Source organism: Anarhichas minor, unplaced genomic scaffold, assembly GCF_050575085.1.
Source record: "Anarhichas minor isolate MPS153535 unplaced genomic scaffold, ASM5057508v1 ptg000063l, whole genome shotgun sequence".
Lineage (NCBI taxonomy): Eukaryota > Metazoa > Chordata > Actinopteri > Perciformes > Anarhichadidae > Anarhichas > Anarhichas minor.
The window spans coordinates 1,071,672-1,098,434 of record NW_027466509.1 but is presented as its reverse complement, the minus strand read 5'-3'; the positions used below and the strand labels follow the sequence as shown (position 1 = coordinate 1,098,434).

The 26,763-nt window shown below is 44.2% G+C and overlaps 1 protein-coding gene across 1 annotated transcript; it reads right to left on the bottom strand.

Moving 5' to 3' along the window:
- Positions 1-5,704: 5,704 nt before the first annotated feature.
- On the bottom strand, positions 5,705-8,583 carry ccn1l2 (cellular communication network factor 1, like 2). The gene is made up of 5 exons (XM_076078192.1): positions 8,512-8,583; positions 8,119-8,332; positions 7,360-7,689; positions 6,322-6,524; positions 5,705-6,007 (listed from the first exon to the last, which is right to left on the bottom strand). Exons 1-5 carry the CDS (start codon positions 8,578-8,580, stop codon positions 5,705-5,707), a joined length of 1,119 nt encoding a protein of 372 aa, XP_075934307.1. The 5' UTR covers positions 8,581-8,583.
- Between the last annotated feature and the right edge of the window lie 18,180 nt (positions 8,584-26,763).

Below are 26,763 nucleotides of genomic sequence, written 5' to 3'. Positions count from 1 at the left end.
CTGCTGGACCCTTTGTGGAAATGTTGACCTGCGTTCCATAAAGATGTTAGCTGTGACACTCTTGAAATGAAATGAGTCATGTTCCACACGTTTGTTTTTAGCACAATAAGCCATTAACGATTCATATGTGTGACGTGTGTTATTGTCCCGCATTGTGTTGAGAAGGAACCACTTCAACACATCCTTTTTCAGAGGGCATGCCAGCGCTCCCCGAGGCCCCCGTTGATTTCCATCACATGTCCTGTTCCTCTGTCAAGGCCATGCTGAAAGTCACAGCTCTCTGTGAGGCTGCACAACACTTGTAACTTCCAGTCGGGGTTCCCAGCCAATACAAACCGCTGTGTGGTATCACAGACACATCTATGGAGTTCCTTCACTGTCATGTGGAGAGATCCTTCCATCTGAGGCTCTATTCTTTCTCTCGAGGGAAAGCACCTCAGTGTCATCTGAGTTTTGTGGTATTAGCTTAGCATTAGTCATCCTAAATGCTAACTCGTCAGTCCACAGGTAATGGATTGTTATTTCTCTTTGGAAATCAATGAAAATCATTGGGATTCTTTATAGTGATGGTATTTGAAGAATGTTTTTTTTCACTCTTTGACTGCATCAAATAATCAGTAAAGAGCTAGTTATGGAATGTGCAACTTCAGTCTTTATAAAAACAACAAAGTTCTATTGCTGAGCGCACTCCATCTCTTCATTATAGCACCTGTCTGCTGTGACCCTCCAACCACACATCCGTTTACCAGCACCTCTAAAGCTCGCTAATTACGTTGTATCATGCTCGCTTATGTGTTCAAAAACCAGAGTATAAATAAAAACAATACATGGTTATTTCGTGGGAGGCTGGAGAAACAGAAACCTGGAGTCCTGCAGCTTGCCTTGGTCATGTGCAGGTGCTGGTAAGTAGGTTGTTTACCTTTGGACCGAGCTAGGCTGACCGTTTCTCCCCGTCTCCAGTCTTTATGTGAAGCTAAGTTATCTGGATGAGGCCTGTGTCCACAAAGCGCCTTTCTCTTGGCGCCAGCGTCTTTGTTCAACTGTTCCCAATGAGGAGAGAGCGTTTGTAGCCACACGCGTTTGCCGAGATTGTGTTTTATATTATACTACATATTATTATATGACATATATATTATTATATTATACTGAATTCCCTGTGAGGGTGACAACAATAAGATGCCCTGACGTGTTCATCAAAGTCTTATTTACTGCTTTTTTTCCTGTTGGAATAAAGGTTAAATATTTAACTGTAAAGTAGTAATGCGTGTTTGATACCTTAATGTTTTTGCATTAAATCATTCTGGGATGTTTGCTGACATTGATGGATGTGGCACAGCCCTACAGAGAACATGTTCCACTGTTCAAAAGATAAATTAGCCAAACTTTGATTACCTTTAAATTCAGGTTATACTGTATGTTCTCCAGCGCTTTTGACTCGACATAAGGATCTCATTACTTTCCACCTTGCAGTTACTACTTGAGCTCCTTATTTCTCTCTTTGGTAACACTTAACTTTAAGTCCATCTATTTATCATTTAAAAGCAGTTTCTGAATATGTAATACAACTTTAATGTAGTTGTAAGTAGATATAAGTGTTTATAATTGTATTTAGCACACAGGCTGAGGCTGCTGTATGACAGTGATGTCATAGAGAGGAACTGATACCCAACTCTAGTTTCTCATTACTGTAAACTTCCTGTTTAAGCTTAAGAAAGCTTTACTCACTGCGCTTTGAGTAAAGCTTAGACAGACGGACAGACAGATAGATGAGAAACAACAGAAATGAGTTCCTAATATCTGTTCTAAGTGCTGTTAGAACATAGAACCTGAAATGCCACGATGACTCCTAAACAAATGAGCAGTCAAGCGTTGTCATGGGACACCAGATTTTGTGGACAACAACTCTGTTGGAGGGATCGTTTCCTTGAATTTACACCAACCAGACAGTTCAAACAGACAAACATGGTCATCAAGTGTATTGTTGACCGGTGTGAGTAAAGTGGGAACCCTTGGCCCCCTCAGTGACGACAGCAGATGGTGAGGAAGTCTCCATGGTGAGACGGTGCGCCGTGTGTGCTCTCTGGTTCCTGCCTGTCGGACGGCCGGTGAAAGAATTCAGCCTTGTTTGAAGTACGAGGATGCAGAGAGAGCTGCTCATACTTGATCAGATGAGTTTATGATCAGTAGGAAAACGTGCTAATATTACCAACATACTATTCAGCCCACGTTAGAACACCCATGGTGAGAGGTAATCAAAACACTGGGTGTGTGGGAGATGTACTGACAAATGCCTAATGTCTAGAAACTAATGTTACCTGAGACTCTGTGTGGGCTCATGGACGAACATACTGTGTGACAGTGTGGGCACTAAATATGTTGTAAAGTCACTATTACAGGGGGCGACACAGCATTAAACTGTAATTGACTATCTAGTATAAACAATAATTAACACAGTTTATAACGTTGTTATGGTGAACATGTTGGCTTGCAATTGCACACACACACTTATCTGTGTTATCTGTGAATTTAAGTTAAATATTCATTCTCCTGTCTGCACTGGTTTGGTTTCCATACAACTCCTGAGAGTTTAGCTGCCAACGTCTCACTCAGCTGGTCACTACATCTGTGTGTGTGCGGTTTGGTGCTGAGCAGGCTGCTTCACGGTGGATCTATCAGAGCTTTTCTTACTGAAAACAGCCGCCTTTTGCTGGAAACCAGCAGCTGCTGTAAAGACTCAGCCTTACCGGTACGCGCTACGATTGCAAGGGTCAACGCCCAACCCGCAGGTTGGGCGGGTTCAGGCCGAGCTTAATAGAACATATCAGGGGTCGGGGGGGTGGTCCAAAAGTGGCAAAGCAGCATTCCATGTGAGTTATTTATAACTTACAGAAACATTGTGTGCAATAGTCCATTATCTCTTCCCCTCTCTCTGTCTCACTCTAACTGCGAGCTGCGTAGCTCGACTCCTCTTCTCTCTGTCCTCGTCTCAGACCTCAGTCCGGAGTATGCTACTATAAGGCCTAAAGTCTCATGGTTTGCGGGTAGGTTAACACATATCTTTGCCTGTACAGTGGTGCGGATTGGCTCTCATAATGGGTCGGGTGGGTGCGGTTAGTACAAAATACTGACCACTACACGCCCTACCCGGTGAGCTACCAGGGTGCCGCCATTTGATCCATTGTTGATATAAATAAAGGATTTTGATTGGTTCAGTGTTGACTTTAAAACCAAAGAGTATCAGGGCATTCATCAGACTGTCCATCAACCCAACAGCATAGTTAAAGACAATATTCATTCTTTGGCGCTTGAACTCAACGAGGAGATCTGTGATTGTCCTGAGCAGCAACAATATAAATCCCCCGTGAGTCCAGACGCTGGTGGTGATGGTGGCTGATGAAGCTGGTGAGCTGATGAATCTGCGAAGATTGGGCAGAGATGGGGAGGTGGAGGGGTGCGTAACAGCTGCATGAACGTACTGAAGACAATCATATTTAAAAGAGACAGCAGCAGATGATAGGCTAACCATGTAATTGTGTCGTGCTATTGGATAGAAGAGACCAGCTGATCTAGACAGCTGATATCATGATTGACAGCCCCAAAGAATAACAGCAAGGAAATAATGAGTGTGCCTGCGTGAGGAGTGATGGCAGATGTATGAGAAATAAACTACAGGCTTAGGCATGCAAGACTATCGTCTTCCTGTCTGAACTTACGCTAGAGCTACATTTCTAGTGCCCCATACTGAAAAACTAACACTTGAATACTACGTATCAATGGGTACGTTGACTTTACATCTACTGAACAGCTTCACACTTCCTGAAGAATGAAGCCTTTCTGTATGTAGTAGCCATCAAGCAGTTAAGATACTGCCTCAAGTTTCATCCCACCAAACTTAATATCTCAGGTCCAGTAGTAACTGCAGCCTGGAGAGTTGGTAGAGACGAAGCCCACTGCTTTGGTAGTACTGACTGGGGCAGTCAGGAGTGTTCCTCCCTCCTTTCAGAAGGAGGCAGAGGCCAGGGTGAGGAATTTAGTAGTCCACCGTCATGTTTGTGCTCCAGAGCCAGCCGGAGCGTTGTGTAAGGCCACGCTGCCTCAAGAAGGCAGAGCTGGAAATGTCTGTGGAGGTCTGAGAAGCTCTGTGGTAATGAATAAAGGGTTAAGGGTTCCATTGTTAGAACACAGTCCTGAAAAAGACGCGAGGGTGATGGTTTACTGGGAAAACCAATCACAGATTCTACACCACAGCAGAGAACACAGTTTGGGGGGGGGGGGGGGGGGGTAATGAGAAACTAGGGGGGTAGGAAGCAGGAAGGGGCTTCACGTCCCTGGTGTGATGTTGTGTCGGGACTGGTTTCTTCCCATCCCAAGATGTCACAGTTTAAGTAACTTTTGTTTCGTGAAGCAGGTTTTGTAAACAAGTAGAAGTATCATATCTTATAGCTTAGAGTTGTTGTAGTTAACCTGACTCACCAGATGGTTTGTGAACAGAATCTGAGAAGCCATCCTTGGAAACTGGAGAAGAGCGAACAGAAGAGCGAACACATCTTTTCCATGGAGAAAAGCCTTCAGTGTCATCTTGCTCTTCTTTCAATGAAGAGATCCTCTCTCGATCTGATAGACCTTGTGCTCTATTGCAGCATCTACGCTAACCTCTCTGTGTCGTTACACACACACCTAAACCAGCGGCTTCTCACAGGATGCTGATTGGTCCAGACACACTATGAAGCCTGCCGACGTGGTTTTTCATGAGAATCAAGTGAGTTACCCTCAACACTGAAACAGAGAGTAAACGTGCAACCTCTGCAATGCCTCTCGATTCATTTAATTCAAACATTAACCAAAAAAATAAGATGGATTACAGGTTGATACATTTTTATTTGATGTGCAGGAAATTACAGACAAAATATTGGATGAACATGTGTAACATGTCTTAAATACATAGCATCATTTCACTCCTTACAATAAGACCTTGTATATACACTGTGAAGGACACACACACACAAATAAAATATAAAATCACACCCCGAAAAATGAGGTGATCCTAGTACTTGCCACTCCACAACTAAGAGTGAAGTCCATATACTTTATATTCTTTAATCAATATACTGTAGGAGCATAATGAGCACATTCTCTGTAAACTCTCATCCTTCAAACAGACACTTTCAACTACACACACACACACACACACACACACACACACACACACACACACACACACTCAATGCCACAATCAGTACAGGTGTATCACAAAAGACAGGTAATAAAGAACACATAGCCCCTATAGTCACTAATGAATATGTCATCTAGTTCTTCCTCATTATTTCAAATGCATGTCCATCATTTTCATCACTTGTCATAAATGTTCCCTTTGACTGGTTTAACAAGCTTCTTTCTGTGTGACAGACGGTCACACGGCTCTCTGTGGAGAGGACACAACATCACACTGAAATAAAAGAAGTGTCAGTAAAAGCTTCTGCCAACAGTCTAACACAGCATGCTGCTGCGTGTTGTCCTCAGTGCTGCCTTGCACAAGAGGAGTAACACTAGTGTGGACAGACTGATGTCACTGCAGCAGGACGCTTAAAGTGCAAGCGAGTGTAGGGAGGGGGGTAGGCAGGGGCTCACCCAGCTGACAGGGGTGGTGGGCTTAGGCAGGGGGAGGGGCAGAGTCTTTGCCCAGTGTGGGCCTGAAGAGTCAGCCTCAGTGACGGAAGGTGTGGATGTCGTTGTGGAGGCTGACCGAGGGGCTGGAGGGCCTGCTGTGAATACGACAGCTTGTATTGCAGCTGCAGCGCTGGATCCACATGACCTTTCTGTAGAAGCCCTCTCCATCAGGGCAGTGGAAGCGGAGCATCACAGTGCGTGAGAGGGAGGGTGTGCAGCAGCGGTCGTCGGTGCAAGTCCCACAGGTACGAGGGCGGTACCGCTGTGAAGTCAAGCATCCGGCGAAGGTGATTGTGACTGGTTCCTGGGGGCGGACAATTCGCTGACACTTCTTCCACTTCTGGACGACAGAGACAGAGCCACCGTTAAAATCAAGAAACTATCATTACATTTGATCAAGGAACAATGCAGCAGTTATTGATTCAATTATTCGTTTTCCTAACAATTTGAAAATCACATTTACTCAGAGGATGTTTACTGACAAACAGGCTACAGCAGGCAATACTCATCTCAAAGCAGCTCTACCAGTACTGGACCTTTCAAAGAAATTGGGATGAGTTTGTAATATCGCCTAATATCCCTTCCATGCCACGAATACATTATGTTTATCTCCAATAGTCTTTCATTTCCTAGCAGGTGTGGATGTTAGCGTACCTTGCTAGCTACAGGAAGCTGCAGCTCACATTGGCGGATCTGGCACAGTCGGGTTTCTCTGAGCAGCCGACAGTCTGGGTTGTCATTGCTCACTCGACTTGAAATGCCCATCCCACACGTAGTGGAACACTCGGTCCACTCGGTGGTTTGTGGGAAACAGCTGGATTTGAGTAAAACCTCAGACATGGGGAAGGACACCATCTCTGTGGGGAAGCCAAAAAAACAACGGCAATGAGTCACAATCAAACAATGCATCCCAGCAAACCCTCAAGCATCTAGTGATTTTGTAAAATAAATCCATCCATGTGATGCTATCTCTTACCGCAGGAATGGAAGAACCTGAGCATACAGTCAGCCATTTGAGCACCATATCTCAACAACAGGACACATTAGCTGAATGACACATCATGACCTGACCTGTAGTATCAATGTCAGGTCAAAATCTCCACTTTAACAGAAGAGATATCCAAGTCTGATGTGAACGTTGCCATTATATTAACTGAGCACATCCATGCTCCCCTGAGGATGAACCCTTCCCTGTAGTCCTCAGGATAAAATATCAGCTTTGCTCGCACGAGGACAAATTCATACTGTCATGATTAAAACTTTCACATTAACGCTTTTCTTTTACTAGCAGGTTCACTAGCAGGGTTTAGGACTTTAAATCTCAAACAAACATATTTAGGTTAAATATATATATATTCATACATGTTTTATAAAAAGATGCCTAAAAATCTCTGACTGGAATATGAAATGTATACATTCTAATGAAACGTTAGAGTAACGGCCTGTTTTATCACAGAATTACACCAAAAGTCAAGTTCTTGTTTAGTGAAGTCAGAATGATCTGAAACCAGTTCAATATGGATTCCAAAGCAGTTTTCCACATGATTCGTTTAATCATTAATCATGCAATAGTATATTGTGGAAAATGTCTTCGGTGATTCTGACGTTGAGCTCGGCTTAACTCCTGCACACCAACAGTAATACATCTCCTTCAGACCACAGTGCTGGTGGGGGGCCTAAGGAGAAGCTCACCTCTGAGTGTGGCCCCGGCCTGCAGCAGGGCACTGATGTGGTTGGGAAGGGCCCGGCTGTCTGGCAGGGAGGTGTGCGACAGCTCGTCTGGCTCCTCACTGATGTGGTTGTTGTCGCCACACACCCATTCCTCGCAGCAGCCGCCCTCGGGCCTTGCCAGCCGGGGCCGCGAGCAGCGCCAGTCGGGCAGTGGCACTTGACGAGGACAGAGGGGCATGCAGCCCACCACCCTGTCCATACAGGTGCACTGATGCTGGCAGTTGGGCTGGAAGTCCTCGCCATGCTGGTACACCCGTCCGCTGAACTCACAGGGCAAACCCTGGGCCTCAGCTGTCAACACACACACACACACACACACACACACAGCTGTGAAGGGAAACCTTTGAACTTCACAGGACGCAGTGGAAAACCTGCGTTTCTACACGAACATAATCACAAATAAATTATAGTCACGATCAAACTGCACAAAAAATTGTATTGTCTACAATTTTTTGAACAATTAAGTTTCTATAGTAAAAAACAATGTGAACATTTGTGCAATAGAGGCAGAAATATATATATTGCGTCACCCCCATCTCCAAAAACTCTGGATCCTAAATTTCCCATGATGCTACTTCATATTTCATGTATTTGTTTCAGCGCCTCCAGACCTAACATGTGATAATATGTCTCCCCATGATGTGAGCTGTTGTGTGTATATGTAGACATGAAGTTAATGGCTGTTTTCTTATTGAAGTTTAACGACGTGCCTTCACTCACCTCGACACAGTCCTCTCTCGGGGTCTCCTCCGGCCCCCAGATGGCAGCGTAGCCCCTTAATGTGATCGCAGGGCTCTGTGGCACTGCAGTCCTCATTATACTGCCTCGCACAGAGTTTACAGCAGCCACAGTGGTCGGTCACCCAGCTGACGCCCGGCGGGCACGGCTGGGGTGAGGGGGGGCAGGAGCACTCAGCCGGGCACTCACTCTCTGCCTGAGGACCAGGGTCAGAGGTCAGGGCAGGATGGGTGTGAGTGTAAAGATGAAAAATCGAAAGAATAAGATGACAGTTCATCTAATATTACATATAATGACGAGATAATGGGACATTTCAGAAACAGGAAGTAACAGAGAAGGTTTAAAAGCAAGTGGCCACAAGTCAGAGCAACTCACCATCACTGCAGCGCTGCCGAGCACAAACAGGGTGAAAATGATCTGCTGCATAGTAGCAGGGCTAAGCATCCTGCTTACAGCACATGAACAGAAAGATCAAATGGCTAGAAAAATGTATTCCAGAGGAATAACGATCGCAGAAGTAAGAAGTTTAGATGGAACATCCGAAGTCCTAGAGGAGAGAAGTCTGGTTTGTTGGTTCCAGGATAAAAATGTATCCACAGTTCAGAGTCTGTGCACAGAGAGGTGCACCCGTCTGCTCTCGCTCTCCCACAGTAACTTGTTGTTAGGTTTCCCTGTTCAGGGCCTGTTCTTATAGACACACATGCCCCCGCCCCCTCCGCCATATATCATTACCTCTCCTCTCAAGACGGCTGGACAGCGTCCAGAGGGAGGTGGTGTGAAATACGGACAGAGACGGCTTCAAATCACTGTGTTATTGTGGACATGTGACCCCAGGGAGAGATGTCAAAGTGTCCGAATGTATGCAAATGTTTCGTAATTAAGAGTGACTGGTGAATCCAGGCAACCAAATAATGATTCAAATATATTGAGCTTTAGGGCTCAAGAGTAATCTTCAGCCCTACACATACCGGCAAGAGAAAGAAAGGAATGATTAGGGGACAGGTATAATGGAAAGCCTGAGTGGGGAATCCCACACCATCATGGTTGTGTCTTTGACAGGGGAATGTGGAGGAGATCCCTGTGAATAACTCTTCCAACCAGCTGGGCTCAGTCCTCTCCACTGCAGTGTGCTGAGGGACACTGTGCTCAGGACATCCTGTGTTCCCTCCATCTCTTTCCGATTGGGCCACATTCCAGGAAACACAGGCCTGTCCTAAGGTTCCCATGATTGGTAGGAAAGACTCTGCATTCTCATTGTCATCGCTGAGCACGTAAAGAGTGTTTTGTTGGAGAGCAGGAAGGTCCTCACATTAAGCGCTGGCTCACGCTGTCATGAAACACGGGATCATTTGATAACACTGATGAAGGTCTCCCCTTGCTCCCTGACAAACCTGGAGTAATTATTTATTACATACTTTCAGAAGAACTGAGCAGCTGTGCTTTCTGTGGGACCTCTGACCAGGAAGAACTGTAGTAAAACAGTAGGTAGCAGGGATTCCCAGCCTGGGCTTAGAGACGTCTAGAAGGGCACCACATGCTGTTCTGGAGAGGCACAGCTTAGACATCTGAAAAGAAGTCCTTCAAATTTCCAGAAAGAAATGGAGATTTCAAAGTCTACATTATCTTGACACCTGTCTATCTGTCCTGTCCTGCTGGGTGGACTTTGTGGCAACATGGTTTTAAACAAGACTCAAGGTCAAGAATGAATTTTCAATTGCAAAATGATATTGATTATGTTGTGACTGGATACTCCCTAAAGTCTGTAATAACCCATCGCATGAAACAACCCCAAGCAAGGGGAACCCCCTCCTTGGTTGAACTGCTCACAACTCTAAAGAAGCAAAAACAATCAAACTGAATTCACAATATATTTTTGTTCAGCAGGTGTCTGTCCCACCAATACCATTTCCAGTCAACATAGAAGCTGCAACATAGAACATGCAGATGCAGAACCTGCACAGCTGCATCAATCATTCGTCCCTGTTTATCGTGGATGTAGCTCACTCGCTGTTTAGGAAGATGACCTCATTACAAATGCTGTCCAGTGCTTGAAGTGGAAGAAAATAAGTGGCAGTCCCCCCCTTAATCACATGTTTGCATGTGTATCATTATTAGCCTACCTTCTAAATGTCTATAGTAAAACATACTAAGAGATATTGGGTTCAAAGGCCTAGATTAATGGCAAACAGCTTCAAGACTAAATCACTATTCTACTACACACATCACAGCCTTCATCGGAACATTTCATTCTTCTGGAAATGTTTGCCGAGCAGATACAGAAAACTTTTAAATAAAGTTTCATTGCAGCCTTCTGGTTCACAGATAAAAGGTTGGGACAAACAGTATAATAATTATTTCACAAAAAGGACGTGAACACATTTTTTATGTTCATACGGCTTGTGAGGCCCTGCGCCGCAAAAACACCGGCGCTGCACGAATGATTATACGTGCCCACAGAACCTGATATGGAGAGACAGAGAGGACTCGCACTGATGCGGTCTACTAAGCTCTGATTGGTCAGTTGCTCCTCTGACTTGGAGGTCTGAAACCAGCCTATGAGGAGTCACACGGAGACATCAGGAAGTTAGCACTAGGCTGTTCTTCAAGCTCCAAGTCATCCATGCTGGGTGAGGTCAAAGTGTGCTCTGATGTACTAGTGACCACACCCAACAGTGATGTCACAGTGTACTGACACACCTTTGAGTACACATCTACGTCAGTGCAGCTTTCATTTGCTGTTAAGTTGCTCTTTAAACCTGAAATCAGTTTTTTTGGGCTGCTTCGTGGCAGCGAAAGACATTTTACCACTTTTTAAGTTGATTTGGAGAACTTCTCGCTTTAAGGGGCCACAAACCACAATGTTTTGTGACTATTATCACCATCAAAATATGTTGCAGGTAGTAATATCTTTGTGTATTTCAATAAAGAATTTGAATGCCCTATATTTCACAAGCATTGCCACACTCACTGGCATTAAAGAGGTCACATTTAGAGATGAAGGAGGACTGGCCTCAGACCCCACAGCACACCCTGAAACCTTCATCAAAGCTGTGTATGGCCTTGAGGTTGACAGTTGGTACAACTACACACAGCTCACTTCCTGAGGGCAGGTGTTGTTGTAGCTCCAGACTGTAACTCTGATGTTACTGTGTGCTGCAAAAACACAACATCAAACCACATGCAGGCAGCCAGACACCAGGCCGGCTCGGCTGTAAAACCACTGGGACGCTGGGGTGAGATGGGGGATGAGAGGGAGGTGAGGGGAGAGCACCTTGTTGGGCAGCAGTCTGGATTCTTCGAATTCCTGGCCTACAAAGGCAGGATGTGTGTACTGGCCACGCTGCGTCGGACACTGATGGAGGAGCGGGAGGAGGAGGGAGTCGCAGAGGGGTGGAGGGGTTGCCAGTTTGGCAGCCTCCTGCCTGGCCATGTGCCAACCATTGTTTGTCAGCCGGGCAAACATTTCCAAAACACATGGAGGTCAGGAGTCTCTCAGCTATCCGACACCATCCACCAGAACATTTTTCATACAAAACACAAACAAGGAAACTTGTTTCTGCAAGAACCAATCTGCATTGATTCTGTACCCATAGACGTGACGAGACTCTTTTCACTGTCAGGTTTCCTTGAAATGTAAGAACGGAAATGGCAAATCCTGCTGAACTACTCAGATTCAAACTTCCATAGCACTCCAGAGGATGAACAAGAAGTGTTTGCAGCATGCAGGAAGAGGTGCCAACGCTATAAAGAGCTCACAGAAGTCCAGGCCGGTGTTTCATCAGTTAGCAGCCAGTTTAACACTGAAGAAGGCCGTTTGGATTCTGCATGTTTCATCTTGTTAAAGGATTTTAAAAGTTTAAGGAAGTTTAGATCTTTTTTCACACCATCTAGATGCCTATTTAATGAAATCACAGATCGTTCACTGATTTTTAAGTGACTGCAGTTTCAAGATAGTGTCATAACCAATATTGCATGATGAGTAGCAGAGAACACTATCTTTCTACTGTATTGTCTTAAAAAGCCTTGCATCAAGTCTTATTTAGTTCATTATTTATACTAAACCCTAACCGTCTGAACACGGCCGCTTCTGAGTCAGTTTGTAATCTTACTTCCGTTTTAGAGTGGAAGTGCCATCACTCTGCCCCTCATACAGCCTGAGTCCACCTCTGTGCAATTAAATGTACATGTGTTCAGTGTGGAATCAGCTGTGTGAGAGCATGTGTGTCAGTGTGTGTGTGTGTGTGTGTGTGTGTGTGTGTGTGTGTGTGTGTGTGTGTGTGTGTGTGTGTGTGTGTATGTGTATGTGTGTGCCTGTGCCTCCACCCGTTACATATCCGCCACATTCCTCATGCTGGTGTCCTTAAAAAGCTCCTGGTACACTGCAGTCATCACTCATCCCACTTATCCCGAATGGGCTCCATTTTCCTTCAAACACTTCCTGACCACAGCGTACACACTGATCACCAGCTGAGTATGAGAACTCATAGATGAGTGTGAGCAGATTATGTCATGAGCTGTGGTGCGTTTGGATGCCCATGACTGTCAGCAGGCATCTGCCCATCAGCCCTCTGATATGAAGCTCAGCTTTCCGTCATCGTGGGCATTTTCAATAAGATTGCTGATATTCATTTATTTTTCTCACATGACAACTTCACACTAAATTTAAATTCAATTCAATTTATTTTTGTACAGCCCAAAATCACCAATTACAGATTTGCCTCAGAGGGCTTTACAATCTGTACACATACGACATCCTCTGTCCTGGAACACTCACATCGGAACAGGAAGAACTCCCCAAAAACGGGTAAAAAAGAGGAAGAGACCTGTGGGAGAGCAACAGAGGAGGATCCCTCTCCCAGGATGGACAGAAGTGCAATAGATGTCATGTGTACAGAATGAACAGCATAACAGAGTTACAACACATTCAATGCATATGACAGAACCACAGCAGGAGGCAAGACCAGGTCCAGGTATAACCAGGATCCACAGGAACCTGTGAGTTGAGAAAGTACAAAGACTCTGGTGAAGAAGCAAAGTTAGTAATGTGCATTAATGGTATCGGTAGTATAAAATAGTAATGTGAGTAATAATAAAAGTGATATTAGCAGTGGGAGTCAGCAGGACCATGGTCAGAGGAAGGACCAGGGTCCAGATAAAACCACGATCCATGGAACCTGTGAGGAGAGAAAGCACAAAGACTCTGGGGAAGAAGCAAAGTCAGTAATGATTATTAATGGGACATGAATTCATACAGAAAGAGAAAAAGAAGAGGAGAGAGGAGCTCAGTGTATCCTAGGAAGTCCCCCGACAGTCTAGGCCTATAGCAGCTTATCTAGGGGCTGGTCCAAGGCAAACCTGAGCCAGCCCTAACTATAAACCTGAGCCAGTCCTAACTGTAAACCTGAGCCAGCCCTAACTAAACCTGAGCCGGTCCTAACTATAAACCTGAGCCAGCCCTAACTATAAACCTGAGCCAGCCCTAACTATAAACCTGAGCCAGTCCTAACTATAAACCTGAGCCAGCCCTAACTATAAACCTGAACCAGCCCTAACTATAAACCTGAGCCAGCCCTAACTATAAACCTGAGCCAGCCCTAACTATAAACCTGAGCCAGTCCTAACTATAAACCTGAGCCAGCTCTAACTATAAACCTGAGCCAGTCCTAACTATAAACCTGAGCCAGCCCTAACTATAAACCTGAGCCGGCCCTAACTATAAACCTGAGCCAGTCCTAACTATAAACCTGAGCCAGCTCTAACTCTAAGCGTTATCAAAGAGGAAAGTCTTAAGCCTACTCTTAAATGTGGTGAGTGTGTCTGACCCCCGGACTGAAACGGGAAGCTGGTTGCGCAAAAGAGGAGCTTCAGACTACAACGGATTGTCAGGTCTGCAGAGAGGATCATTGGTTCCAGCCTGCCCTCCATCCTGGACTTGTACACCTCCAGAGTCAGGAAACGGGCAGGAAAGATCACTGCAGACCCTTCACACCCTGGACACAAGCTGTTCCAACTCCTCCCCTCTGGTAGGCGCTACAGTTTTGTCTGAGTTTAACATCAGGAAGTTGCAGGTCATCCAGGTTTTTATGTCCTTAAGACATGCTTGAAGTTTAGTGAGTTGGTTGGTTTCTTCTGGTTTGATTGATAGATATAATTGAGTATCATCTGCATAACAATGAAAGTTTATGGAGTGTTTTCTGATAATATTGCCTAAAGGAAGCATAAGGTGAATAAAATGGTCCAAGCACAGAACCTTGTGGAACTTCATAACTAACGTTGGTCTTCCCACAGTCAAATCATCGAGTGTTTGAGGCTCTCTAGCAGATGTTTTGAGCCCTTTATGAACACTTTCTATAAGTCAGCATTAAATGCAGACTTCGCCCAACGGAATTACCCACAATTCATTGCAATGGGACGTTAAACACGGGGTAACCAGTGTCAAGCCCTCACAGTCTCTCACACTCAACCTTATACCAGGTGACGTCAGTAAGTCCTTGAGGGTTCAGGGTTTGAGGCTTTAGGGGGGACATTGGGATTGGGCCATCGTTTCTCTTTGCAGCACTGAGGCTGCTCTAAGATCAGCAATGAATGGACATTTTGATTCTCCATGACCTCAGCCCAGCAATCTTTGACACAGTGGAGCACAATGTCTCAAACAGCCTCCTAAATAACCATGTTGGCATCAGAAATGTGGCTCTGAACTGAACACCTTTCCTCTCCCAGCTCATCTAATCGAATGGTCAGTGGCCCTACGCTTCAAACAACGAGGCTCTAGGCTCCGTGTCAGTTTCCACTCGTTACATGCATAGTTTCTTTTCAAGATAAACTTCCATCGTCACAGGAAGTCAGGTCTTGTCAACCCATCCACCTGCCCTGTGTGGACTATCACCCTCTTTCTACCACATCAGTTGCTCTGATCATCTAATAATGATGCGGGTGGGTTTACATTGGAGTTAGATGAAAGCCAGGTGCATCAGACGCTGAAGGGGACTGACCAGCCACGGTATTCAACAAGATGGAAGTGAGACCGGGTTGGACTGGTTCATCTCCTATCTGACCTTCTCTGTCATACTTGGAGATCCTTCCTCCTCTTGTGATTTTTCTCTTTTGTGGTGTCCCCCAAGGTCTGTTCTGGGCCCCCTCTTATTTACATGCTACCCCAGGGTAAATCCTGCATAGACATACCATTGTTTTTCATTGCTATGTGGATGATATGTAGCCGTTATGTCCCAATAAAACCTTGTACCAACGATGTATCCTTTATAACAATGTCCAGCAGTTAAATCACTCTAAAATCAGAAATAATTATGATCTCTTCTGACCCTTCAACACTAGCACTAACATTTCAGAGGTAAATAATGTACTTTTAATCCACTACATCTTAGAGGTAAATAGTGTACTGTACTGACACTACAAACATACGATGATCTTATAGAATATGATGCATTGCTGTAGATTAAACTAACAGTATGTAAAGACGTACATTATTTACCTCTGAGACTTTCTTGCTCGCCACCAACTCACAGTTTAGAACTCGATCCTTTGCAGAATGTGTGGCAGGACTGTAGCTCTTCATTCAGCAGCCCTGCTTGATATGAGGTATTATTGTAGCAATGTTATTACTATATAATATAATGCATTTATAATAGGATTTCATTTATTTTTCCCAAATCAAGCATTAGGGTTCACGCTTTCATTAAACAATTGCAGTAGTAGTAAGTAGCAGTTTAATATTTGTCCTTCCTGTCTGTTGATAATAAAGAGAGGACCCTCTTTAGATCAAATGTTAGTATTAGTTTGTGCATCTCTTAGGATGTAGAAGCTGTTGGACCAGAATAATATTCTACAGCTGTAATGTGTGAAAATGGAAGATGGATACTTGCTCAAATGTAAATGTAAAAGCACCCGTTTGGATGAATTTGTTCTAAAGAACTATTCCCGTGATCTTGGTTTGGTTGGCTGGGTTTTCATTAGCAGGATAAGGCAGTCCCACAAACTCCTGGTGAATAAAAGCAAACGATGAAGTAGGCTGGTCTTGTGTGTGGTGGCCGCAGGTGTGGCTGTCCTGCAGCCACATACAGAAGGGCGCCATGATGTGAGCTGGCAGCTGCCCGAGCAGCAGGCAGAGGGAAGCTGTGGCCTGCACATTCCTCGACAGCAGCTAATAGGAGTGATGACAGCAGGGAGCACCGAGCAGCAATAACCTGGTCGCTGCGTGTCTGGCATGAGCAGGTGTGCTGCAGCTACTGATGGACACATCCCTTCCACAGAGATGCTGAGCTGTGCATCAAGTGGTTTAAAGGTGCCCTGTGGAGCTTTCTAGTAAACAAACTAAAATAATGTTTAGTTAGTGTTTCTCACCAAAACCCATTGTGTGTATCCTTGAGGTCCTTCCTTGGTAGTATAGTAGTAGTAAAGCCAGTAGTACTTGTACTTGAGCATTTTTTACATGTTTACAAGCTTCAGGTCTTCTTCTTCTCTTCCTGCCTTTGTCGGCACATTGCAGCCCATCTTGGCGTGTTACCGCCACCTGTGGATCGGTGGAACAGTGAGACACCAGACTGTGTCAAGTCAACCCAGTCCATTTAGCAAAGCACGGATACTGACACGTGGTAGGTGGAGGGACCAAGACTCAGACTCAGAAGATGGGAAGTGGAAATACTTTACTGAAGTATTTTCAAATATAGAACAAAAGAAACTGAGGACTCGAGCAACAGAAGTTGCAGAAAACTGAAACAATAGAGACGCTGAAATTACACAAAACTAGGACTGATGGTGAAACACAAGGAATTCCGAGATCCAGACAAAGAACTACAACGTTCTGGCAGCAGCATGCTGTCAGCTCACAACCTAAATAATCAACTAATGAGGATCCACAGGTGTGCTCTCAGCAGGAGCCCACTGACGACATATCACACAGGTGTGCAACTCCTCCTGTGGAAGCTGTCACACACACACACACAGAGAGAGAGAGAGAGAGAGGTTTAGACAACAAAACACAAAAAAAAGAGCATGGTTTGCGTTCAAATAATAACGTAAACTTAACTAGTGTAGATATCCATAAAACGCCCGACAGGAAACGTTAAAGCGTAAACTCAACGTTTACTTTCGGTCCTGTGTGTTTGACCCATCCACTGAAGCTTTGGGACTTAAAGTGGAATCTGTGTTAAGACGTTCACACTCACAACTTTATACAATCCATGTCATCGTTTCATCACTGTATTGTACAGACAACTGAGGACTGTGTGGTCCAGTAGGACCATGTGAGTAAGTAAGTAAGTAAAATGTATTCATAAAGCGCTTTTCACAGACAAAAGTCACAAAGTGCTTAACAGGGCAGAAATTACAAGCATAAGAAACACAATGTGACCATATAAGGGCCAATCATTTACATGCAGAAAATACAAGATTAAATCATGGTTTAAAAGCAGGTCTAGGACATGAGTTTTACCCAAACGCGAGTATAAAGAGGTGCGTTTTGAGCTGGTTTCTGAATGAGTTCACAGAATCTGCGAGGCGTAGAGGTGCAGGCAGAGCATTCCACAGCCTCGGTGCTACTGCCTCAAAGGCTCGGTCAACACGGGTCTTAAGGCGAGTGCGTGGGACAGACAGAAGACCTAACACGTCTGACCTGAGAGCGCGGGTGAATACGGGTGAAGTAGATCAGCTGCATATATACAGTGGGTACGGAAAGTATTCAGACCCCTTTAAATTTTTCACTCTTTGTTTCATTGCAGCCATTTGCTAAAATCAAAAAAGTTCATTTTATTTCTCATTAATGTACACTCAGCACCCCATCTTGACAGAAAAAAACAGAAATGTAGAAATTCTTGCAAATTTATTAAAAAAGAAAAACTGAAATATCACATGGTCATAAGTATTCAGACCCTTTGCTGTGACACTCATATTTAACTCACATGCTGTCCATTTCTTCTGATCCTCCTTGAGATGGTTCTACTCCTTCATTGGAGTCCAGCTGTGTTTAATTAAACTGATTGGACTTGATTAGGAAAGGCACACACCTGTCTATATAAGACCTTACAGCTCACAGTGCATGTCAGAGCAAATGAGAATCATGAGGTCGAAGGAACTGCCCAAGGAGCTCAGAGACAGAATTGTGGCAAGGCACAGATCTGGCCAAGGTTACAAAAGAATTTCTGCAGCACTCAAGGTTCCTAAGAGCACAGTGGCCTCCATAATCCTTAAATGGAAGAAGTTTGGGACGACCAGAACTCTTCCTAGACCTGGCCGTCCAGCCAAACTGAGCAATCGTGGGAGAAGAGCCTTGGTGAGAGAGGTAAAGAAGAACCCAAAGATCACTGTGGCTGAGCTCCAGAGATGCAGTAGGGAGATGGGAGAAAGTTCCACAAAGTCAACTATCACTGCAGCCCTCCACCAGTCGGGGCTTTATGGCAGAGTGGCCCGACGGAAGCCTCTCCTCAGTGCAAGACATATGAAAGCCCGCATAGAGTTTGCCAAAAAACACATGAAGGACTCCCAGACTATGAGAAATAAGATTCTCTGGTCTGATGAGACCAAGATTGAACTTTTTGGCGTTAATTCTAAGCGGTATGTGTGGAGAAAACCAGGCACTGCTCATCACCTGCCCAATACAATCCCAACAGTGAAACATGGTGGTGGCAGCATCATGCTATGGGGGTGTTTTTCAGCTGCAGGGACAGGACGACTGGTTGCAATTGAAGGAAAGATGAATGCGGCCAAGTACAGAGATATCCTGGAAGAAAACCTCTTCCAGAGTGCTCTGGACCTCAGACTGGGCCGAAGGTTCACCTTCCAACAAGACAATGACCCTAAGCACACAGCTAAAATAACAAAGGAGTGGCTTCGGAACAACTCTGTGACCATTCTTGACTGGCCCAGCCAGAGCCCTGACCTAAACCCAATTGAGCATCTCTGGAGAGACCTGAAAATGGCTGTCCACCAACGTTCACCATCCAACCTGACGGAACTGGAGAGGATCTGCAAGGAAGAATGGCAGAGGATCCCCAAATCCAGGTGTGAAAAACTTGTTGCATCATTCCCAAGAAGACTCATGGCTGTACTAGCTCAAAAGGGTGCTTCTACTCAATACTGAGCAAAGGGTCTGAATACTTATGACCAATGAGAAATAAAATTAACTTTTTTGATTTTAGCAAATGGCTGCAATGAAACAAAGAGTGAAAAATGTAAAGGGGTCTGAATACTTTCTGTACCCACTGTAGTCTGACCGTAGTAGACTCTGTGAGTGAGGGTGAGTATTTTGAAGTGTATCCTAAAAGCTACAGGGGGTAATGTACGGGGTGATGTGAGACCGTCTATTTGTCCTGGTGAGTAATCTGGTGGCAGCGTTTTGGATGACCTGCAAGTGGAAAAGTGTGTTACAGTAGTCAATGCGTGAAGAGATAAATGTGTGTATGATCATCTCTAGTTCAGCTGTTGATACTACAGATCTGTTTACTGATATTTCTTAGGTGAAGAAACAGGATCTGGACAGCTGCTTAACATGGGGGTCAAACGACACTGATCGATCACAATAACCCCTAGATCACACAGGTTGCAATGGGCAGCAGAGGAGAGTGGACCAATACTCTGCCTGATCATAGGGACAAACTCATCTGATGCAATAACTAGAACCTCCGTCTTAGTGTCGTTGAGTTGTAAGCAGTTTTCTGCCGTCCAGTCTCTGATGGCATTGACACAGTCCAGGAGCCTAGTTAATGTGAAGGCCTCGCTGGGTTTGAATGACAGATGGAGTTGGATGTCATCTGCATATAAATGATAGGACACATTATAACTTTTTATAATCGGTCCCAAAGGTAACGAGTAAAGGGAAAATAACAGAGGCCCCAGAACCGAGCCCTGCAGTACCACAAGACAGTGGAGAGGTAACAGACACAGAATCACCCACAGAGACATTAAAAGTTCTGTCAGTGAGGTAAGATGTAAACCAGTCTAACGCTATGCCAGATATGCCCACCCAATCACGTAGCCTCTTAATCAGGATGTTATGGTCTACAGTGTCGAATGCAGAACTGAGGTCCAGAAGTGCGAACACAGAGCAGTCACCTGCATCAGAAGATGTACACTTTACATAGACCACAATGGAATGCAGACCACGTGGACTTAGATAGTTGGGCAGAAATTGTAGAAGCTCTTCTAGTAGAGTCGGAGAGTTTGTTTAGTTTTTTATTGGTGTTTGTGGCTGAAGGCCTAAAGCTGAGGTCATCTGAGTTAAAAAGGTGGCCAATGGGTGGAGTCACCCTCTACAATAACATCCACTGGATGGAAATGAAGAAACAGAAAGACAAAAAAGAGAACGGACAACAGTGTTAGGAGATACAGAACCAACAAGTATGTTTGTATGAAAATACAACAGAAAACAGCAAGAATGAGCTGATGACAGAGGCCAGAGCCATCAACACAGACGCTGCCTGTCCCTCCAGGCAATCTGAGGTTTCTTAAACGGCACACTGCATATTTAGTACACAAGAATAAACAAACTGGTATTTCAAAGAGACTTTAGTGTGGGAGCTGGCGATGTAGCCGACTGACAGAGAGTGTCCTGTTAGTGGACAGGGGAGAGGTGGCACCTCTACACAGCGCTGCCTGTGATTCAGAGGGAGATGTTATCACAGCAAGGCCGTAAACAGAAAACGTTCCAGGGCTCCCCGACAGCAACTGGGACACAAACACATAAAGCTCACTGAGTCTGAGGCTGCTGGAAAAGCAATATACAGTAACTGGAAATGAAGTCACTCTTGAAATGACAGCACAGAAGGGATTGTATGTGTGAGTAAGAAACTCTACCTTGATGTTGCTCACTGCTAAATTTGGCGCCTGCAGCAAATTAGCAAGATCATTAGTTTGCTCAGCAGCTAGCGGCAACTGTCCTGTTACTGCAGTCTAGAATGAGTGTTTGTGCTAATGTTCAACTGGGGATGAGGTCATTGATTCAAAGAACTCTTTCTTGAATCATCTTCAGGTGAACAGAACAAACCAACCTGAGCAGACAACGTGCTTCAACGCTGCTTTTGAAATCTCAACTTCTCCAGCATCTAAAAATGACAAATAAAGTTCCATAAGAAACACATTAAAAACACATTAATGTAGCAAGAGAGCTTCATAATACAAATGACGAGGTCACCGGATACTTAATGTATATATATATTTATATACCACTTGTTCTGATTAGTGGGAAGTCCCAGGCATTAAACTTGTTGGTCCTTCGCCTCTTGATGTCACATGACTTGTTACGATGGTTTAAGTCATTGCAGCTACCTTATTACCACACAGGACATTGCTTTTTAACAACCAAAAACCCAAATGATACTCACTGACAGCGTTGTAATGTATTTATCTGCTACTATGTATAATGAAACACGCTATGGCAGGTTTTCCAAAGTTGTTAATGCCAGCGCCCCACAAATCGCGTTAGTTTAGTTTAAGATCAGTTTGTTGCTGCAGGACGTCTCTGATCAACACTAACATCAGTCAAACTGTTAATAACTCTGGAACACCAACACATCCACTGCTGCATGACAGATTATGATTGTAGTCTTGAATGTGTGCTTTATATGAACATATACAGTTCATATATTTATATATTTGGTTTTCTTTACAACTTACAGAACACTTGCTTGTTTTTAGACCTCTTATTCTAAACTTACTGTTGATCATTGGTGATTTTTGTATATATATATATATTTATATATATATATTATTTTTTCATATACTTGTGTAAAAAACAGTCCTGTCTGTTCTGTACCTTTATCTGTCCAGCTGTGTGTTTTTGTTTTTGAACATCCAGAGAGATGAAGTTAAATTCCTCGTATGTGCAATAAAGCTGATTCTGATGTCATGATTGCAGAGAACTCGTCGCTCTTTGTTAATCAGTTAAGGATGAAATCCTTTTCCTACTGTCTTTGTTCCACAGTGGTCCAGTCTTTATGATCCCATGAGCCACAGTGACTCTACAGTGACTCTGAAGTGACTCTACAGTGACTCCCCAGTGACTCTACAGTGACTCTACAGTGACTCTCCAGTGACTCTCCAGTGACTCCACAGTGACTCTCCAGTGACTCCACAGTGACTCTACAGTGACTCCCCAGTGACTCTCCAGTGACTCCACAGTGACTCTACAGTGACTCCACAGTGACTCTACAGTGACTCTCCAGTGACTCCACAGTGACTCTACAGTGACTCCCCAGTGACTCTCCAGTGACTCCACAGTGACTCCACAGTGACTCTACAGTGACTCCACAGTGACTCTACAGTGACTCTACAGTGACTCCACAGTGACTCTCCAGTGACTCTCCAGTGACTCCACAGTGACTCTACAGTGACTCCACAGTGACTCCACAGTGACTCCACAGTGACTCTACAGTGACTCTACAGTGACTCCCCAGTGACTCTCCAGTGACTCTACAGTGACTCCACAGTGACTCCACAGTGACACCTACTGCTCTACAGAAAGGAAAGCTAACCGTGTGATATAACAGGAAGCAAAGTCTCACATCGAGCTGAGGAGGTTCTCGCTTTCTCATCATCACTCATTTGAATATATTACACATTATTTCATGACATCTTATGCTCACTTTATTATTGAATGTTACATGCATGTTCATGTACTTGCTTACAGTCTGCCTTCTTCACAAATGTCAGAGGTGAGACTGGATGGAGGCTCCGACTCTGCCAAACATCTCTGATGTTTCACAAAAAAAGAGATAAATCACAGAAATATGTTGTATTTTAAAAGAAAAAAACAATTCTGAGAATGTTCTTGGCACACAGTGATTTGATTTAGTTATGTGCAAAGCTCATTCCATTTAGGATGCGTTTAGTGAGCTGTACCTGGACAACAAACGCTCTGCTTCATCCTATTTAAATGGTCCATATTTCTGCATCCAGCAGTGTAAAATAATAATAATTATAATTCTCACCTCCCAGTTTGTACATCCTCAATTCCTTTCCTTAGTCGAGGAGGAGGCGCGAGGAGGGAGGAGGCGAGGCAACGGGCTTTTACCGGAGCAACGAGCATCACAGCTGCATCAGATGAGCATTACACTGTTCATGACAACTGATATATTTATTACTAATTCAGTTCACAACGTGGCACAAGAATGTTCGGATGTCACGCATTTCTATTTATTTTTATTCAACAGAAACACACACACATACATATATATATCATATGCTTTATGCATTTTATTTTGTTCAGCACTACTTGTTTGTATGAAAAGTACGATACAAGTAAAGAGTGACACATGAGTTAGTGATACATATTACGTACACTGTCTGTCTATATGACAACATGAAATACAGCAATGTAGTGCTGAGTATAAGAGAACTATTGATGATAATGTGATGTCAGCAGCTGTCTGCTCTTGTAAACATCATGTCAGGATTACAGTTGAACTGGATGTAAAAACACGAGTGATATCGGGTGAGATGTGCAGGTACATCTGTAGAGTCTCGCCATGATTGAAGTTATTCCAGCTGTGTGTTACGCGTCTTAATTTGTCACAAGTTGTGAGAAGAGTTCTGCAAAGATTCATGTTGTTTCCTCAGTTAGAACTCCTCCGGCCTCTGGATGCACTTAAGGAATTGTGACGTCTTTAGGACGGAGCGCTTAAATCCATTTAATAAAACTCGAAGCTCCTGAAAACCTTGTTTTAAATACACAAGTATTTCAGTTTAATATAATTGTTTTTCTTGACTAAGTCAGCAACACTCAATTTTAAAGTAGGAAACATTTCAGGATAAAAGCAGAAGTTAGGTTCATAATTACGCTGAATTAGCTAATCCCCTATCAAAGTTGATTTATGCATTACTTTATACCTCCATTCTACCCTAAGCCCCCCCAACTGCTGTATGGCAGACCTTACCATCCTACCAAGCTTAAACCATTTAGACAAGATGAACATATGGGAGAAAACACAGCAGAATGTTAAAAAGAAAATAAATGACATCCTTGTTTCTCCTACTCAGGAGGTGCTTGATCCAGTCCATGCAGTAAAACCTGGAGACTGGATCCTCACCACGGTCATCAAACGCAAAACCTGGCAAAACATTTCCAAGTCCTCTTAAGCACACCGACAGCTGTCCGCATAGCAGAGAGAACAACCTGGATCCATCTCACGCATTGTGAAAAGGTGAACCAGTTGTCTGCAGAAGATTGTACCACTGATAACTCTTAACTGCAGACACATATTCCCTCTGGGTGAGTCTGGGTAAGCAGGGATTTGAATCCATTAGGGACATTTGTCTGAAACCAGTGAAGAAACCAACAACACTGGTTTAGTGGTGTCTGTGGAACACGGGCTCAGTGGTCGGTCTATCACCGCGGAAATTGGTAAGCAATGGCGCCACCTAGACCGTGGCATCCTTTTAGACATCCAGGGCTATGAGAGATAAGGGGAATTATGTTTTGCTTTGCTTTAGCAGCTTTAATAATAATTGGTCCAATATTATGGTGAGAGGCTCGGCAGACTTGTGCCTTGGTACAGTTGGTGATGTCATGCATGTCATGGTGTGCATAACCTCCTAGAAACAGACCACCACCATAAAAGGTCAGCGCCATCTGGCAGTTTCAGTCAGTCTGTGTACATCAGTGGTGGACCGTCAGGGCCTGCAAGGCCTTCTCTGCTGGTCTAAACACAATCACCAAGTTATATCTATTTTATAATTTAATAATTTTTCTTAAATACACTACATGTATTATAATTCATATAAATATGTCCCCATTATCTTATGTTCTCATTGCACAGCTCCTGTCTTCCTCAGTTGCTCTGCTTCCAGTGCAGCTTGTTTTAAGTAGAGCTTTTATCCAATCAGATCTCACCTCTGTGTCTCTAGGTAAGAACAGAGACAGAGGCCTGCAGACTCACAAGTGCATCCATGTGCAGTTTAAGTGAATGGAGACGATATTGTTGATTGTCATAGTGTTCAACCAATCAGATCTTTAGTTTGACATGTTGGGCGTATTCTTTGACGTGTCAGAGCTGCTAGCTGGACTACAAGTAGGTCAGCATTACGTGCAGCTCAGTGTCCAGGTGCAGCTCTGCAGTGAGGTGCAGCGTGTGCTGTGATTGGTCAGAGGGCGAGCACGTGACTATTGTGAAACGAAACTTAAAGTGGCCATCAGAGGCTTAGTCGGAGTAGTGAGAGTTCAAATTGAAAGATATGGAAGAAATGACATTTTTTGCATTTTGCTTGGTGTAGATTATTATTATTTTACCTAGCTTTGTTTTTTTTTACAAATGCACTAGTATTATTCAAACGTATTGTTCGGTTCGTAAGCCTCGTACCGAACGGTTTAATGCGAATACGTGTATTGTTACACCACTAGAAACAAATAACCGTAGTTGTATAAACAGGAGGGAAATGTTGGAATAACTTAAATGTTTTTGTTTATTCTCTGTAATCTAAGCAGCTGGTTCCAGTCTGCGTCCTTGTATGAACCAATCTTCACACAAGCTTTCCCAGCTGTTCATTAAGTGTCTTAGGCCATGTCCACATTACTCCGTTTACATTTGAAAACACATATTTTGCTACGTTTACACTGAGCGTCCACACTACGCCGGCGTTTTCGAGCACCGAAAACGGAGGAGTTTGAAAACTCCGGGTTGCGTTTTCGTGTGGACGGTCGAAAACGCATACGTTTAGAAACGATGACGCCCACACCCACGTTCACTACTTGATTGGTTCTTAGCAGTCATGACGTGTCCTTCCCTGATTCGTCACACGCTTATCACGTGACCCTTACCTGGAAGCTCACAAACAACAGCCTTGACTACCGATCGACTACCAGGTTAGTTTAACATGGACAACTGATCACAGGTGTTGCTGACCGTGTTGTCTTTACTAGCAGCTGAATTTTTCTAACACTTACGATAGTCTGTACAAAATCGAGGGCTTTTATCTGCTTTATCCACAAGCAAACAGGGAGCGGCCCAGATGGAAGAAGAAGGTTCGGCAATAGTCTTGTCGAGCATATAGTGTATTTCTTTTTCCATTACTTTGCGTTTCTGTTGTGACACCCATGTCAATGTCATGCTCTATCAAATGTGTACGAGTTGGACCGTCACTAAACAAACACAGATAGTTGTTAATAAGAGCAGACAACTCTGTGAAATGCTCCTTTGCCAAGTGCTCAAGCAAAGACTCCAAGTTACCCAGCGCCTCAGACTTCTTTAACCAGCTGACCAAACACAACAGCGATATGGACTTTTATGTGACGTGTTATCCAGTTGCTGTGCAAGGTAAGCCTCCTGAGGCCAACCGACCACACAAGAGACCGTCGGGTCACACCAGCTGCCACACCAAGTCAGGCCAGGGGTGAAAAGTGTGTGTGTGTGTGTGGGGGGGGGGGGGGGGGGGGGGCTTCCCCACTTTCTACCCCCCTACTTCTGGCGTCCTTGCTCGAACCACATCCATCTTGAAACTTAGCCTTCTTTCTGATCTCAACTACACACCTGTAGAGTTTCATGAATGCATAAACACGTCTCATTCAAATGCATCAAGTAACGCAGCTTGTTCAGTGACATTAAGCTTCAAACTCTGACGCTCTGCCGACCTCTCTAGTGTCACTTTCGCACATTGCCTCTATTAAAAATGAAATGTAAATTATAC